At 38.3% G+C, this 15,155-nt stretch overlaps 1 protein-coding gene across 6 annotated transcripts in view; it reads right to left on the bottom strand.

The window, feature by feature from the left end:
* LOC127637954 (disabled homolog 2-interacting protein-like) overlaps window positions 1-15,155 on the bottom strand; it is a 148,155-nt gene that overhangs the window by 21,669 nt on the left and 111,331 nt on the right. For all 6 annotated transcript variants that reach the window (XM_052119238.1, XM_052119231.1, XM_052119246.1 and 3 more), the window contains 4 exons: window positions 10,113-10,257; window positions 4,288-4,432; window positions 3,141-3,377; window positions 2,351-2,552 (listed from right to left, as the gene is read on the bottom strand). In XM_052119238.1, coding sequence (XP_051975198.1) covers window positions 2,351-2,552; window positions 3,141-3,377; window positions 4,288-4,432; window positions 10,113-10,257 — 729 coding nt within the window. The remainder of the gene's footprint in view (window positions 1-2,350; window positions 2,553-3,140; window positions 3,378-4,287; window positions 4,433-10,112; window positions 10,258-15,155) is intronic.

A 15,155-nucleotide genomic window follows, 5' to 3' on the forward strand; every position in this document is an offset into this window, starting at 1 on the left:
CGGAATTGATGCAGGAGCTGCGCTCGGTGACCGACCTTGCCCTGCAGGCAATGAGGGTTACGGTGTGCTCTCTCGGTCGGACAATGTCCACACTGTTGGTCAAGGAGCACCACCTGTGGCTGAACCTTGTCGAGATGCGTGAGGCCGACAAGACACGGTTCCTGAATGCCCCCATCCCGCATCCCGTCTGCTCGTCACCCTGCGGTGGCTGCACCGGCTCTGCCCCAGCCCGCCCCTGCAGCCCAGCCTTGGCGTTGAGCCCCCCACAGGAAGCAGATGCCACTCGTCTCATGGCTGGCCGCTAGGAAGAAGACCTTAAAGCACCCCTAAGACGGGCGACACAGGGACACAAGAAGCCACTGGCCCGGAGCTGGTAAGCAGACCACTCCGTCCACCGGTGTAGGGCCAGGAGGAGAATCTTTTGTTCCCTTTTCCTTTTATTTCACCGCACACTCCAATAGTTGCGGTACCCAAATTTTCAACAACAGAGCAGTTTCCTCAGTCCCTGGGTCACATAACTGGTGTGTTCGGCCATCACCCTGACCACAGGCTTTTCTCCCTCTCTGGCAGGTTCAGCGCCCCGGCTGCAGCTCCCCTGCCCCGGGGCATCAAGCTGTGGCACGGTACTCAAACCTGGACAGCTTCGACAGACTACGGGAACGAATCACCCCCCCCCCTCCCAATCCGCCCATGAGCACTCGGAGTCAGATAAGTCTCTAGACTTACGTGCTGCCCCCTGCAGGGCTACGAGTCCATTCCATCAGGAGTGTGGTGGCATCCTGGGCTCTGACCAGTGGCGCCTACCTAGATGACATTTGCAGAACAGCGGGCTGGGCTACACACAATACCTTCACGAGATTTTACAATCTCCGGGTTGAGCCGGTCTTGTCCCGTGTCTTAGCAGGAACAAACGGGTAAGTCTGGACCAACCGGCCGGGTATACCGCTTGCGGTATACCCGGTATACCCATCGGTATATCCGATGTGCTTTGATGATTCCCAGCTGTTTTCAATAATGTGTTGGATATCCCCATCCTTTTGCGTACTCGACTCATCCCCTAAGGGTTGTTCAACACACACACTTGCGTCAGGGGAGGTTACGGAGTGGCCCAGTGCACTCGCTAAGCGGCACACAATAGTCTGCCCAGCTTGCACCACCGATCCACGTAACCCAGTTCAGCCAGTTGTGGCATTTTTGTAGCAGACCAATTGACATAACATCAAGTGAGTGACAGATAGGGAACATCCTGGTTACTTTCGTAACCTCCATTCCCTGATGGAGGGAATGAGACGTTGTGTCCCTCCTGCCACAACGCTGAACAACCGCTGAAATGGCCGGGACCTTATTGTCGGCTCCTCAGCACAAAACCTAATAAGCGGTATGCAATTCTCCTCCTTTTATACCCGTATGACCGGGGAGGGGCATGCAAATACCACTTGCCAATTCCCATTGGCCTTATATCAAAGTTCAGAGGTGTTTCCGGGTTCTCAAGAGTGACCCCTAATGCCAATATATCGACACAACATCTCGTTCCCTCCATCAGGGAACGGAGGTTATGAAAGAAACCAGGATGTTGCTGCTGGAATAGGTGTTAATAAGACCAGCAGGGTGTGCTCACCTCATGGTTTATGTGGATCCTAATGCTCCAGTATAGTGATGGGCACACTGTAGTGAAAAAAGGCACCATCTTTCAGATGAGATGTTAAACTGATGTCCTGACTTTCTGTGGTCATGTAAAATGCTCGGGCACTTCTCGTAAATGAGTAGGGGTGTAACCTTGGTGTCCTGGCCAAATTCCCCCAATTGGTCCTAATCAATCTTGGCCTCTTAATAATCCCATTCATGAATTGGCTTTATCACTCTATCTCTCCTCTGCACAATTAGCTGGTGTGTGGTGAGCATACTGGCGCACTATGGCTACCGTCGCACAGTGGTGGCAGTTGAGGAGAAGCCCCTACACGCCATGTAAAGTGCTTTGAGTGTAGTGTCACAAAATTGCTATATAAATGAAACATTAATTAAATTTATCCTCTTTAATGTACCACATTCAGACAAACTTTCAAAAACTCTCAGAGGGCCTGTTAGCTCAGCAAGTAAAGATGCTTATTACCACCCCTGGAGACATGAGTTCGAATCCAGAGTGTGCGGAGTGACTCCAGCCAGGTCTCCTAAGCAACCAAATTAGCCTGGTTGCTAAGGAGGGTAGAGTCATAAGGGGTAACCTCCTCGTGGTTGCTATAATTTGGGTCTCGCTCTCGGTGGGTACATCCCTAGTCTGTACTGTCATGAATTTAAAAAAGCACAATTTAATCTTCTGAAAATCTTGCAGAGTGCAGATGAAGTTACTTACCTGGTCCATTTGGGACACCACCTCAGCTAGCAGGGAGTGCAGGGTGGAGAGCTCACGGCCCAGATCAATGTAGCCCTCGAAGCCTGCAGTATTCGAGATGGTTTCTGGGTTGGAGATCTCCAGCAAGAAACGCTGCATGTTGGTCCACTCCTGCTCCAAGAACTGATTCATGAAGGACATGTACTCCTCCTTATTACCAAACCTAAACAGAAATAAAGAGCAAGACTTACTGACAAGTTTAAAAACAAAATAAACCACTTTAATGACTCTATAATGATAATTATACAACAGTTAGTTAGGGTCCACTAATCTGACTGGCCATGTGGCAAGAGCACTGGGCAGTTTCACTGTTTGCATCACTCAGCTTATCTATGTTTGTGACGTTCCAGACCAGAGTATGTATCCAGTCTCCAAGATCCAGTGTGTGTGGAGTGAGTGGGCAGTGGGGAATGGAAAACCAGGAGTGGAGCTTGAGAAGAGTGATGATTACAGAACGGTTTGAGCAGTTAGGGGACATTGCTGTTGCTCCAATCCACTCACATACTCTGTTCAAGTCTTTGTGTAGCTTGGCGACATGAAAAGGTTGATGCTTTGGCTTCTTTTGGAACTATATTTATTCGTAAAGAAAAAAAATATACAAACTAACTGGCCAAATTTAGCCTGAATTGCAAGTTATTCGATAACAACTTCGATCAACTCCTTCTTGAAACATTAAAACACTCTCTCCTTACCAATCACGCTCGCATGCACACACACACACACATAGAGCTAAAGTGACTTAAATCCTTACTTGGTGAAGTTTGCAAGGTTCTGCGTAACCTTAGCAATTAGAGTGAGTGTTCGTGCAGTGCGGTCGTCAGGATATTCCTGTGTCAAGTTGAAGAGTGAAGGCGACATGATGGCAGGACACAGAAATCGCAAAAACAATGAGGCACTGATAAGACGCTCGCTGATATCAGGTCGGCCCTGGTTACTGCATTCCAACCTCCATGATGCAAACACCTCCTTAAGTTCCCGTGGAAAGGCACTGTTCAAACCAACATGGAGAGTTTAAAGTTTATTTAAATGGAACAAATTAAAGGATGACAAACTTGTAAACAGTACAGATATTGTAAATTGCGTAACTCTTACTGATAGAAAATTAAACGTTAATAATGAGACTTTTGCCATAGAACTATAGTTCGAGTATCACTCTGTATACTGAAGTTGAGGTTTGCACACTGGAATTTCAGCTAGTGTACTCACTAACTATAGGAAAGAAAAATCACAAATTAAATTGAGAGCAAAATGAGACTTTTGCTTAATTCTCCTGCTTTTCAGACCTCAAGATCCCAGTAATGCAAAAAACCTCAGTAATTTCTATAGTCCTTCTCTATATCGACAATTGTAAATCTATTTTTATTTTCTCCAGAGGAATTTTAGGAGAACATCTGTTGATGACAATGTTGATACTTAACTAAAACATAACTTTGATTGAACCTATGGCACATGTGCCAGCATTGGCACTCGGAGGGGTAATCACTGGCACGCCATCAATGGCAAGAAAGGAGTAGACTATTTTATTCATATGAAATTCCACACCTGCATTCCAATCTTGATGTATGACATTAACTGTGTTAACTCATTTTGTACAAAAAGACAGGTATTCTTTCATTAAAGCACTTTCACAAGATGCTCTGTGAAAATTAACATGCAGGATCATGATATCATCATAATCATCGGGTTTTACATACATTGTTCACACGGCTTAAATATGAACTTAAACTTCGGAAAATCAAATACGTGCAAACAAATGGCACAGCCATTGACCAAGAAAATAAAACAATGGCACTCCATGTCAAAAAGGTTGCTAACACCTCCGCTAAAGTATCCTGACTATGAAAAAGCTACATCTGAGTAATAGACTGGTGTGAATGGTTTGTTGTATTTAGCATTACCGGTAAGATTCGATGATCTTGCAGAAGGCCAGCTCACAGCACATCCTGAGGTTGCTCTGGTGTTCTTTAAGATCACTAGATAAACATTTGGATGGGTCCACTTCACAGTTCTCATCAGATTCATACAGAGCTTTTATAAACTCACCTACAGTAGAGGATAGAAATAATGCTTTAAAAACACTTGTTTTTTAACAAATTTAGAAAGCCCAAGTGTCTCTCCTGGTTGATTTGACAATAAATAGCAATAATACAGGAAATCGATAAATTAAGGAGTCACCTATTCATTAATGTTTCTGCATTCGGCACTACAAATTTTGTATTCCTAAATTCCATTAATGGCAGGAAGGGGGTTTATAACCTGCCATTCAAACCCCTATCATCTTTCACACAAACAAAAAGACACACAGTTAGGCACCTTGAACTGCTATAAACCTTGTGCATTAAAAAGTGACCAGTGAGTAAAAGTTCTCAAGTTATCTAATTTAGAACTAATAAAGGAAGCTCTCCTAGGACTATAAAACAAACTTGTTGTTGATACCAAGCAAACAGCACAGCCAGATCTACCTCAACAGAGACTCCTTTCCCCATGTGTTCTGTTGTGCATTAAAGCTTGAAAGAAAAATCAAACTAGTGATGCATAAACCATGTGGACTTCCAACTGATCCAGAATGGAGCTGTACTCCTTATTCCTCATCTTGCTGTTTGAGAGAACTAGACACTCAGTTGCCACCTTATTAATTCTACATGCACATACAGATAAAATGTACAGCCAATAATAAGGCTTCAAATCAATATAGAATGCATGAAAACATGTTCAATGGGTTTATATGCTGATCTGTCTGATTGTTGGTGCTGAACGAGGTAGTTCCAGCATCAGAGATATGGCTGATCTTCCAAAATTATCTCGTACTATGATCTATAGAGCTTACAGAGCTGTGTGTAAATAACAAACATTTTTTGAAAGGCAGTTTTTTTCAGCTAAAACACCTTATTGACTTGAGAGGTTAAAAGTGAGTGCTAGACTCATTCAAGGCCACGGATACTCCAATATTCACTCAAATAACCAGAAATGAAGGACTGCAGCAGAAAACCACAGGACTGAAGGTCTGACAAGGTTTCCTGGTATGACCAAAATCAACATCTGCTGCAACTAGGGCTAGGCTATATATATATAAATGCCTAATATATATATATATATATATATATATATATATATATATATATATATATATTAGGGCTGTCAATCGATTAAACATTTTAATACAATTAATAACATGGTGTTCGATTAATTAATCGCGATTAATCGCATATACAAATATTTGCTGAGAAAGCCCCTTATATAACAATAATTCAATATACAATGATTATACATATTTATATCAAAATATAATTATAAATAGTTATCTTTAAATGTTTAAAATTATATATATATATATATATATATATATATATATATATATATATATATATATATATATATATATATATATATATAAAATATTCAGATAATTAAAATGCATTACATTCCTGTAGCAGAAGAGTTCATCATTAATAAGACAATACAAAAAGAGGCTTTAGAATACAATGTATTGTTTACTACCATATTATTGATCATAAGTCAATCATTGGCACACAGTTCACAGCAATCCATTTCATAAGTGAATTTGTCAATCAGTTAGAGATTTATTATGAGGGCTTGTTTAAGGACCCGTCAATTTACACCTGCGTCAGACATTTTTATTTTTATTAATGCTTACAAAACTTTTACATCTAGATCCAAGAGGTATATTAAAACAAACAACAACAAAAAGTAAAATAAATAAATAAACAGTTTAATAAAAATATCAAACTGTTTACATATTTCAATACACTTTACAGCTTTCTTGTTCCTGAAATTGGAAATTGTTCTTAGGTATTGCTGAACCTCTGAATTAAAAATATAACACTAATGGTCTATAACCACCATACTTACATTTATGACTACTAAACTTTGCCAACAAATGTAGAACATTAATCAAATAATATTCCTTATAAAGAGACATGTCATAGCTAAAAAAAAAAAAAACTAATAAAAATGTTCAAAACAATGTTTTGGGAATAATATGATCTCTAACAATTTAGCAGAAATCAGACCAAAAACAAGTCGAGTAGGGACAAGTCCAAAATAAATGAAAAAATGTGTCCTCCTGCAGACCACAAAATGTACAGAATATATCGACATCACAATTAAATCTCTCTACAAGAAAATAATTAGTGGGGTAGTACTTATAAATAAGTTTGAAGGAAATTTATTTTATTTTATTCATGATTAAATATTTATGGGTAACTTCCAAATTTTGCACCATCTCAATCCAGCCACAACCTGCATCAGACATGCTTGTGTAACTACAAGCTTGTATTTCTCAGGACTCTTCCTTATTATGGTCTGGGGGAAGTGCGATTAATTACATAGATTTTTTGTCAAATTAATCGCACTGAATTAACATGTTAAATCGACAGCCCTAATATATATAGGCTATATGCACACACACACACATACACACTGGTGGCCAAAAGTTTGGAATAATTTACAGATTTTGCTGTTTCGGAAGAAAATTGGTACCGTACTTTAAATCACAAAGTATACTCAGGACATTACTGATGTAAAAAACAGCACAATCACTATTTGAAAAAAAATCTGATCAAGTCTAGGCCCCATTTCACCTTATCTTTGAGTAATCATGCTAAATTGCTAATTTGTTACTAGAAAATCACTTACCATTATATCAAACACTGCTGAAAGCTATTTGGTTTGTTAAATGAAGCTTAACATAGACTGGCATGTCTTAAGGTCAATATTAGGTAAAAAATTGCCAAAAAAAATAAACAGCTTTCTCTAGAAAATCGGCAGTCAATCGTTATTTTAAGGAATGAATGCTATACAATGCTTGAAATTGCCATTGAAGATTTCATAAAAAGGTGTACACTACAATGTTCAAAGACAAAGACAACTGGCTCTAACAAGGACAGAAAGAGATGTGGAAGGCCAGATGTACAACTAAACATGAGGATAAATACATCAATGTCTCTAGTTTGAGAAATAGACACCTCACATGTCCTCAGCTGACAACTTCATTGAGTTCTACCCATAAAAATGATAAAAAGGCTGTCCAGACTGCTGGAGGTGAGAGAGAGAGACACACGCAGCAGAGTGTTCGTGTATGTGCATGTTATGCTGAAAAGCAATTAACGATTATCCTGTGTAACCCTGAGTAAAGCAGTTAGTGTACAGTATATAGATATATGAGTGTTCAAGCTCTCTGTCCTGTTTTGCACTGATTATTTAATCACTTCATCTAGTCTTGCATTTCAAGGCCTTAATAACTGTACACAATCATATGTGCATATATGCTGTTAATGAAATAATGTGTGGTTTGATCCACTCTCTTTGCTGTCCATTTCTGAGGGACATATAGCAGTCAATCTTTAAGAGTGAGTCGTTAAATAATTCAGCAGTGCTTCACAAGTCACAGTTATCTAAGAAAAACATCTATACATTATTCAGCACCACCAAATGGATTCTTAATGCAACTCTAAAGAGACATTCACTCTCTTCACAGTATTCACTCACAGATTTGCTGAAGCGGTTAGTTAATTTATTTCCCCAAAGTAGATTTTTGTATATGGCATGAATCTGACATGGACCAAGCTAACAGCAAATGTGTGTATGTTTTGAGTGTGTCCGTGTAATTTCATGTGGCTGTTTAATGTTATCAAAAAGGCATTCAAGGAATTTAGTGCAGAACTTTATCTGGAAAGTTACGTTGACAGTATTTTCCCAGTGTTTGTGCTGGACAGAGATAAAAGTTTGGTTCCCTTGTCAAGCTTGGCAGACTGAACACAAATGTATTTATTTGGTGGTCTTGTCACTAGGTAACCTGTTAGAGAGCCACAACAGACTATAAACACTACACATTGGCTTAACATATTCCGTAAAAAATAATTGATGACGGACTGTTAAATTTTTGAAAAATAATTCAATAGGTGTTAATGCATTATTTTTCAATAATTCCATGGACTGGAGTCAATTATTCTGCTTATACCATGGTTACCATTCCTTAAGACATTGTTCAGGGTTTTATCTCAATACATTTAATGGTTTTCATTCCTAAAATGCTCTTGTGAGTGGAACTACACTGTAACTGATTTTTGTAATTTGAACGGTATTTTACTGTAATACGTACAGCAAGATACTGTAAAATGTGTATACAGTACATTACTGTAAATATGGTCACCATTGTAATTCTACTGTAAATCTTCTGTACTGTAAATCCATTTACAGTAGTGAAACTACACACAAAAAACCTGACTATTATTTTCAAATGTATTGATTTGTAATGTTAACAGCACTAACGTGCGACACTGGAGCAAAGAGAATTTTATTGCAATTAGAATCATAGTTTGACATTTCAAAGACTATTCCTGTTTTTGTATACATGTGTCATGCATTTGAGGGTCCATTTTATTTGCATCATTAAAATATCTAACTTTTACAGGTAATAAGCCTGTTATAGAATTTAACTGTAAATTGCAAGATAGGCAGACATACTTGAGCTGGTCAAGGGGTTGTATCACAAGATATAACACATAGTGACATACAAGCATAACCTTTATAGAGAAGCCTATTAGGAAGTATTGTAAAGAAAGACAAAAGCATGTTCTCTATATAGTTAATGAATTTCTTCCTACTTTTTGTTAATTGCTGCACTTAGGTCACCCCTGTTCTCAGCACCCCAAGGCTGATCGCACTTGGTAAGGCTATGAAAATGATTTGATTAATTGATACTATGGCTGAGATTATGATTAGATGGTGGATCTGTACAACACTAGTTTTTTAGATTAGATTACAATTAGATTTTCTTAATCTTAATTTAATAAAATTTAAATTAAATAAATTATGAATAACATTGCTTCAAATTACCAAAAGTTTAAGTCTTTGCGGCAACGAGTTTTGCCATTCTTGTACAGCTTTTCCATTGCTAAACAATTGTTTACAATCCCAGTAAACCGCTGACTTTGCTGAGTTTGTGTGAGAGCAAAAGAGAGGGAGGGTTAGCGTGGTGCTTTCCACTATAGATTTCTGAGGCTGATTAGGGCAAAATACACAGAAACATAAAAAGTTTCACATATTAAAAGTTTTTTCTGAAAATAGAAACTCTTGTATTGTTGGTCGCGACTCGAGTCTCAATGTGTGTGTGTGTGTGGGTGAGACAAGAGTGAAAGAGAGAGAAAGAGCGAGAGAGAGAGAGAGAGAGAGAGAGAGAGAGAGAGAGAGAGAGAGAGCCCAAGGACGCTTTTCAAAAAAAATTGAAATAAATTTAGGATATTAAAGACATTGATTGTCATTATTATCCGATGTACTTAACCAGTGCCTTTATTTTAATTGGTTATTTTGTTGTGGTAGCCTGTAGTGCTCTGAAACCATTGTGCGGTCAAGACTTAGAAATACTTCATAGCCGTGTGTTTACTTGAAAAATAATCGCACACCTTCGTCACATTCATTCGTCAACCAATCAGAATCAAGCACTGAACAGACCCATGGTATAAATGTCCATATTCCATATTCTATCATTTTTGTGAATGTCTGGTCTGAGCTACTTGAAATTGTTACTCTAAATGTAGAATACATTTACACACAAAGTGAAAACTAGGAAATTTCAGTGTAAAAACATTTTCACACAGGTTGAGGGAAAAAAAAAATAGTTGGAGAATGATACCCATTGTCAGACAATGATTTGGTGTTCTCCATCACAATCACGCACACAAGCACTTAAACAACCTCTTACCCAATGCGTCTTGCAGGTATTTCTGTCCGACCAGTTTAAGGTACTCCTCGATAGCTTTAGTGCCCAGCGTGTTCTCTCTAAAGATCAGGTGCTCGTTCTCCCCGCATCGATCCACCTCTGACATCATCAGGTCCGTCAGGAAGTCCTGCACCAAACACACAATCAAACTGAAGTAAATGAAGTGTGAATATTGGGGCTGAACATGTACTATTAGTTAAAAAAGGAAAAACAGCAGAATAGACTGCATTGAGCTTTCTGTCATTGTAACTGAAGCTGTTATGTTGATGATGCCTGTCAGGAAAAGAAAGAAGAAGACTCTGGTCAAAGCAATCTGGCAGTGAGGCTTTAACAACCAGCAAATGAAAGTTAGAAAGAAAAATCTCTAATCGCTTGTGAAATATTCAGACTTTTACACATGTTCCAGACGCTTAGCATCCCAAATAAGATTCTGCATGTGTGCGTGTGTGTCTCAAACTTTATATTTACAGAGATGAGTCATATTTGGCTCCATGTAGACTGCGTCCGAGAGCCTTTTGTTACAAAATATATATATATATATATATATATAAATAAAATTCTCATAATAGGACATACAATGGCCCAAAATGTATTCTGACACTTTTGGACATTTATGTCACACCAGAATCAAAAGAAATCTCATGAGCCTTGAAATACTCCCCTTATGCGCACACACAGAGTTCTGGGCACTATTAAGAAAAGGCCAAAAAAATTCTCCATTACTGTCACAGTTAATCAGCCAGACTATACATCACCCTTAATCAGAACGCGACGAGAGATACAGGGAGCGCGAGAGAGAGAGATACAGGGAGTGCGAGAGAGAGAGATACAGGGAGTGCGAGAGAGAGAGAGATATTAAGAGGAGTGAGACATAAATGCACGTTGAAATCAGAAAGGAAAGCAGAAAATTAAAAATAAAGCAGCTGAATAGGTGGTGTACAGGAAAACAAAGCCATGCACAAGGCAATGGAAGAAAACAAAAACACAGCATGAAGAAAAATTATAAAGAGAGGGTGGAGGGATTAAAAAGAAAAGATAAAATCCCCAAGGCCTCTTTGCATTCCCTGGAAGCAAAACTCATAAAGAAGAAGCCATCTAACCGAGACAGCAGTTTATGTGTTCTGCTGAGTGTGTGTGAGTGTATGAGCCAAGGATATGGCGAGGGCCATTTAAAGCCCATTCTTTGTGCTTGACATCTATGGAGCAGTGTACAGTATATGTCTGTGTGTTTGTGTGGATCTAGATTATCAAAGGCCCCTAATTATAAAACAAAAGGTCACTAAGCAGACTTCACACACACACACACACACACACACACACACACACACACACACACACACACACACACACACACACACACACACACACACACACACACACACACGCGCCTCATTTATTCAGAGACATAAGATGATGATGACTCATACTCTGGGGGAGTGAATGACAAAATAAAGAGAGAAAGGGTATAAAAGGAGGAAGGTATACGGCAGCAAGAGAGAAAAACACATATTGCAAATGTAGGGCTCTACACAGGGTTCCCACACCTTTTGCCCAATGAATTTCCATGGCTTTTCCAGTAATTCATGATAACTGGATTATTTTCTGATTAACATTTTTATTGATTCAAACAGTTGACAAAGAAAAGAATAACATATATTCACAGAATCAACATTTAACCCCTACTATTACCCCTTCCCCTCCACACATTTAAAACTATACTCTCTCCACTGCCCCTCCCTGAGAGCTCTCTAAGAATGCCAAGTAGCTGCCCCATTTCCATTAAAACATATCCAAGTTCCCCAGCCTTCTAGATGACACTTCCTTGAAAGCCGCCACCATCCCCATCTCCGAGCACCACTTTTGAAATGAGGGCGCTCCAGCCGACTTCCATCGCCTTAACACTAGAACTACCACTGCGGTCATTTTGACCGTTTTTAAATTTAGCAATGTAATAACTTTGTTGAAGTAAACCCCATATAACCATAGGACCATGACTTTTATTAAATGTGTGTATATTTTATTCTAACTTTGTTATTTTATTAAAATTTCAAAACAAACAAGAGTTCTGAGTATTTCTACCTTGAATGGCCATAACGGTCTTTTTGACCGCACACATTTCAGCGTTTGCTACGTAAAGGAACAAAGGGTGCTGTTAACCACGGAGGTGCTGAGAAGTGACAATGCAACGCTCACAGTCTATCAGTGCAAAAGAAGGAAAGCACTGTCCACACAGCTGTTGCCATCACAAGAGGCCAAAAGGCTAAACCAGAGACAGTCACATACTACAACAGAACCAAGTTCGGAGTAGATGTGATAGATCAAATGGCGAGGAAATTCAATGTGAAAGCACCCACACGTAGATGGCCAGTGGCTGTGTTTTATAATATCCTTGACCTGGATGCGATAAATGCTTCCATTCTGTTCAAGAAATGCACAAATGAGAGAATGTTATGGAGGAACTTCATAATTCAACTGGCAAATGAACTTCGCTACGGCCATATGAGAGCAAAAGCCACACAGCTGATGGTGCGAGGACCCAGGCAGGAGCAGCTGCAGATGGAGAGGGGAAGGCAGTGCCAAGTGCTGAGGAACTGCAAGAAAAACAAAACTAAGGATACTTTGACAAATGTCAAAAGTAGTGTGTGGGAGCTACATATGCGGTGTTTGCCCCAAAACAACCAGATGCCTTGTTCAAGTGAGCCCACTTTTAGGAGAATTCATTCGTAATGATTTTACAGCACAATATTTTCATTATAGTTTTAAAGCATGATATTTTTGCTCACTGTAAAACAAATATTTCTTTCTAAATCAGTTTGTTTTCCTGCAGATTAGCGAATGTTCATATTCTTTATTAACTGTTTTGGTCATTTTGGGTTAGGCCTATATGTGTTTCATACATGTCTAAGTTTTTACTATGCATTGAAGTACACATCGGTGTATTATGTTTTTATAAGCTATTGTATCCTAAGATTTGTTTTTATTTTATAAAGAAAATAATAGAATATAAATAATATTTGTTTATTATTTTATTATTTGTTTATTAATACATTTGTATCCGTAATTAGCTACAATAGCTGGTTCTGTGGTTGTCGATGAACTAATACCTTTTCACATTCATTAGAATTAAAATTTCGTGTCCTGGTGTTTATTACTAATATAAAGGATTAATTTATTCATGGATTTTGATTCCAGTGGTGGCTGCATAGGATTGTTTCCGATTCGTGTTGTCCAACCATTTCCAATAACTCCAGAGCATTGTAAAGTCCAAAAGTCAACATGTTTTGAAAAAAGATAGATGTAATAATTTCCAAAATTCACAACATGCTTTTATCTAACGAAATATTCTGCCTCAATCCATGTTTGTTGGCGTTTAGACTTTCAAAAACATTTTCACTGTGGTGAAAAAACTTGTTGGACACAAAGCGAGGCACAGTCTAGCAGCTAATAAATATATTATAATACAAAGCGAGGCACAGTCTAGCAGCTAATAAATATATATATATATATATATATATATATATATATATATATATATATATATATATATATATATATTATAACACATTAAATATAATTGCATTTGTAACGTATGGATGTTTCCTTTAAAGAGCTCCTGCTCTGCTTAATACACAATGAGACCACTTCTGAATTTACTTTTTTTTTATTTTTTATAATTCCTTAATACTTTGGGATCTACATAAGATGAAGCTGTGAAAGTTTAGTGTGCATCTGGACTGTGATCTGTATAATTCTTCTCCTCCGTCAGGCGTGAACTGCAGTGCTGCTCTCACGCGTCATTACAGTTTAATATGATTTCATGTTACGTTAAATGAGATCAAACGATTATTCGACAATGAAAATTTTTCTCGTAATTTTTTTATTTGCGATGTTGTCGATGATGTCGACTAATCGTTTCAGCCCTAATGCAAATGATAATATGCTTTTAAACTCACCTGCTTTATTTGCTTGAATAAATCCGGATGTCTGTCTTTCAGGTGCTTTATTAAGTTTGATTAAGTTTGGCTCCGCCAAACTTCTGACTGCACTGCTTGGATATTCTGAATAAAATGATGCCGCATTTTTAAAAATAGACTTTGGAGACAAGCTAATTTTGTTTATTAGACTCTAATATATAAAATAATATACAGTTTTACAACATGAATGCTGCTCAGATTGCATAGTTTGTTGAAGAATGATGACGAAGGGTAATTCTTTCAGGCAAGATCTCATGTAAACAATGGAGAATATATCAACATTTCCCAGATTGATCACTTTTATGGACAAAAAGTGCTATTGGATATTTTTCAATGAATGCTTGATATGGACAATTGACCCAAGTGTAGCGAACTGGATTAATCTGGCGATCGCGTTTTCATAACAAAGGTATGAAGTCCTGTTTTGCTATTGCATGTACTCCTGGCACAAATAACTAAATTGCTGTTTCTGGAGCATTGCTATCGTGAAACAGAGATTGGATATAAATGTTGAATCCTTAGACTTTTGAAAAGATGTATAATTTTTTAACATTAATTACATTTATAGATGGCAAATTCTATATTAAATTTAAGCAGAGTGATGTCACCACTGCGTGCGGGGGAATTGCGTATCAACAGGTTAAAGAATTAAGGCTATACAATGCTTGAAATTGCAAATTTCATAAGATTTCATACAAAGGTGTACACTACAGTCTTCAAAGACAAAGAACAAGAATTGCCAAGAAAAAGCCACTTTTGAAACAGAAAAACAAAAAGAAAATGTTAGAGTGGGCAAAGAAACACAGACATTGGTCAACAGATAATTGGAAAATAATTATATGGATCTTAAACCCATTGTGCTTTTGTGGGATCAGCTAGATTATAAGGTGCGTGAGAATTGCCCGACAAGACTGAAAACATCTATGGCAAGTGCTACAGGAAGTGTGGGGTGAAATGTCACCTGAGTATCATGGCAACTTGTCAGCTAGAATGCCAAAGATCTGCAAAGCTGTCATTGCTGCACATGGAGGATTTTTTTGAACTCTTTGAA

The sequence above is a fragment of the Xyrauchen texanus genome, chromosome 4, assembly GCF_025860055.1.
Source record: "Xyrauchen texanus isolate HMW12.3.18 chromosome 4, RBS_HiC_50CHRs, whole genome shotgun sequence".
Classification (NCBI taxonomy): Eukaryota; Metazoa; Chordata; class Actinopteri; order Cypriniformes; family Catostomidae; genus Xyrauchen; species Xyrauchen texanus.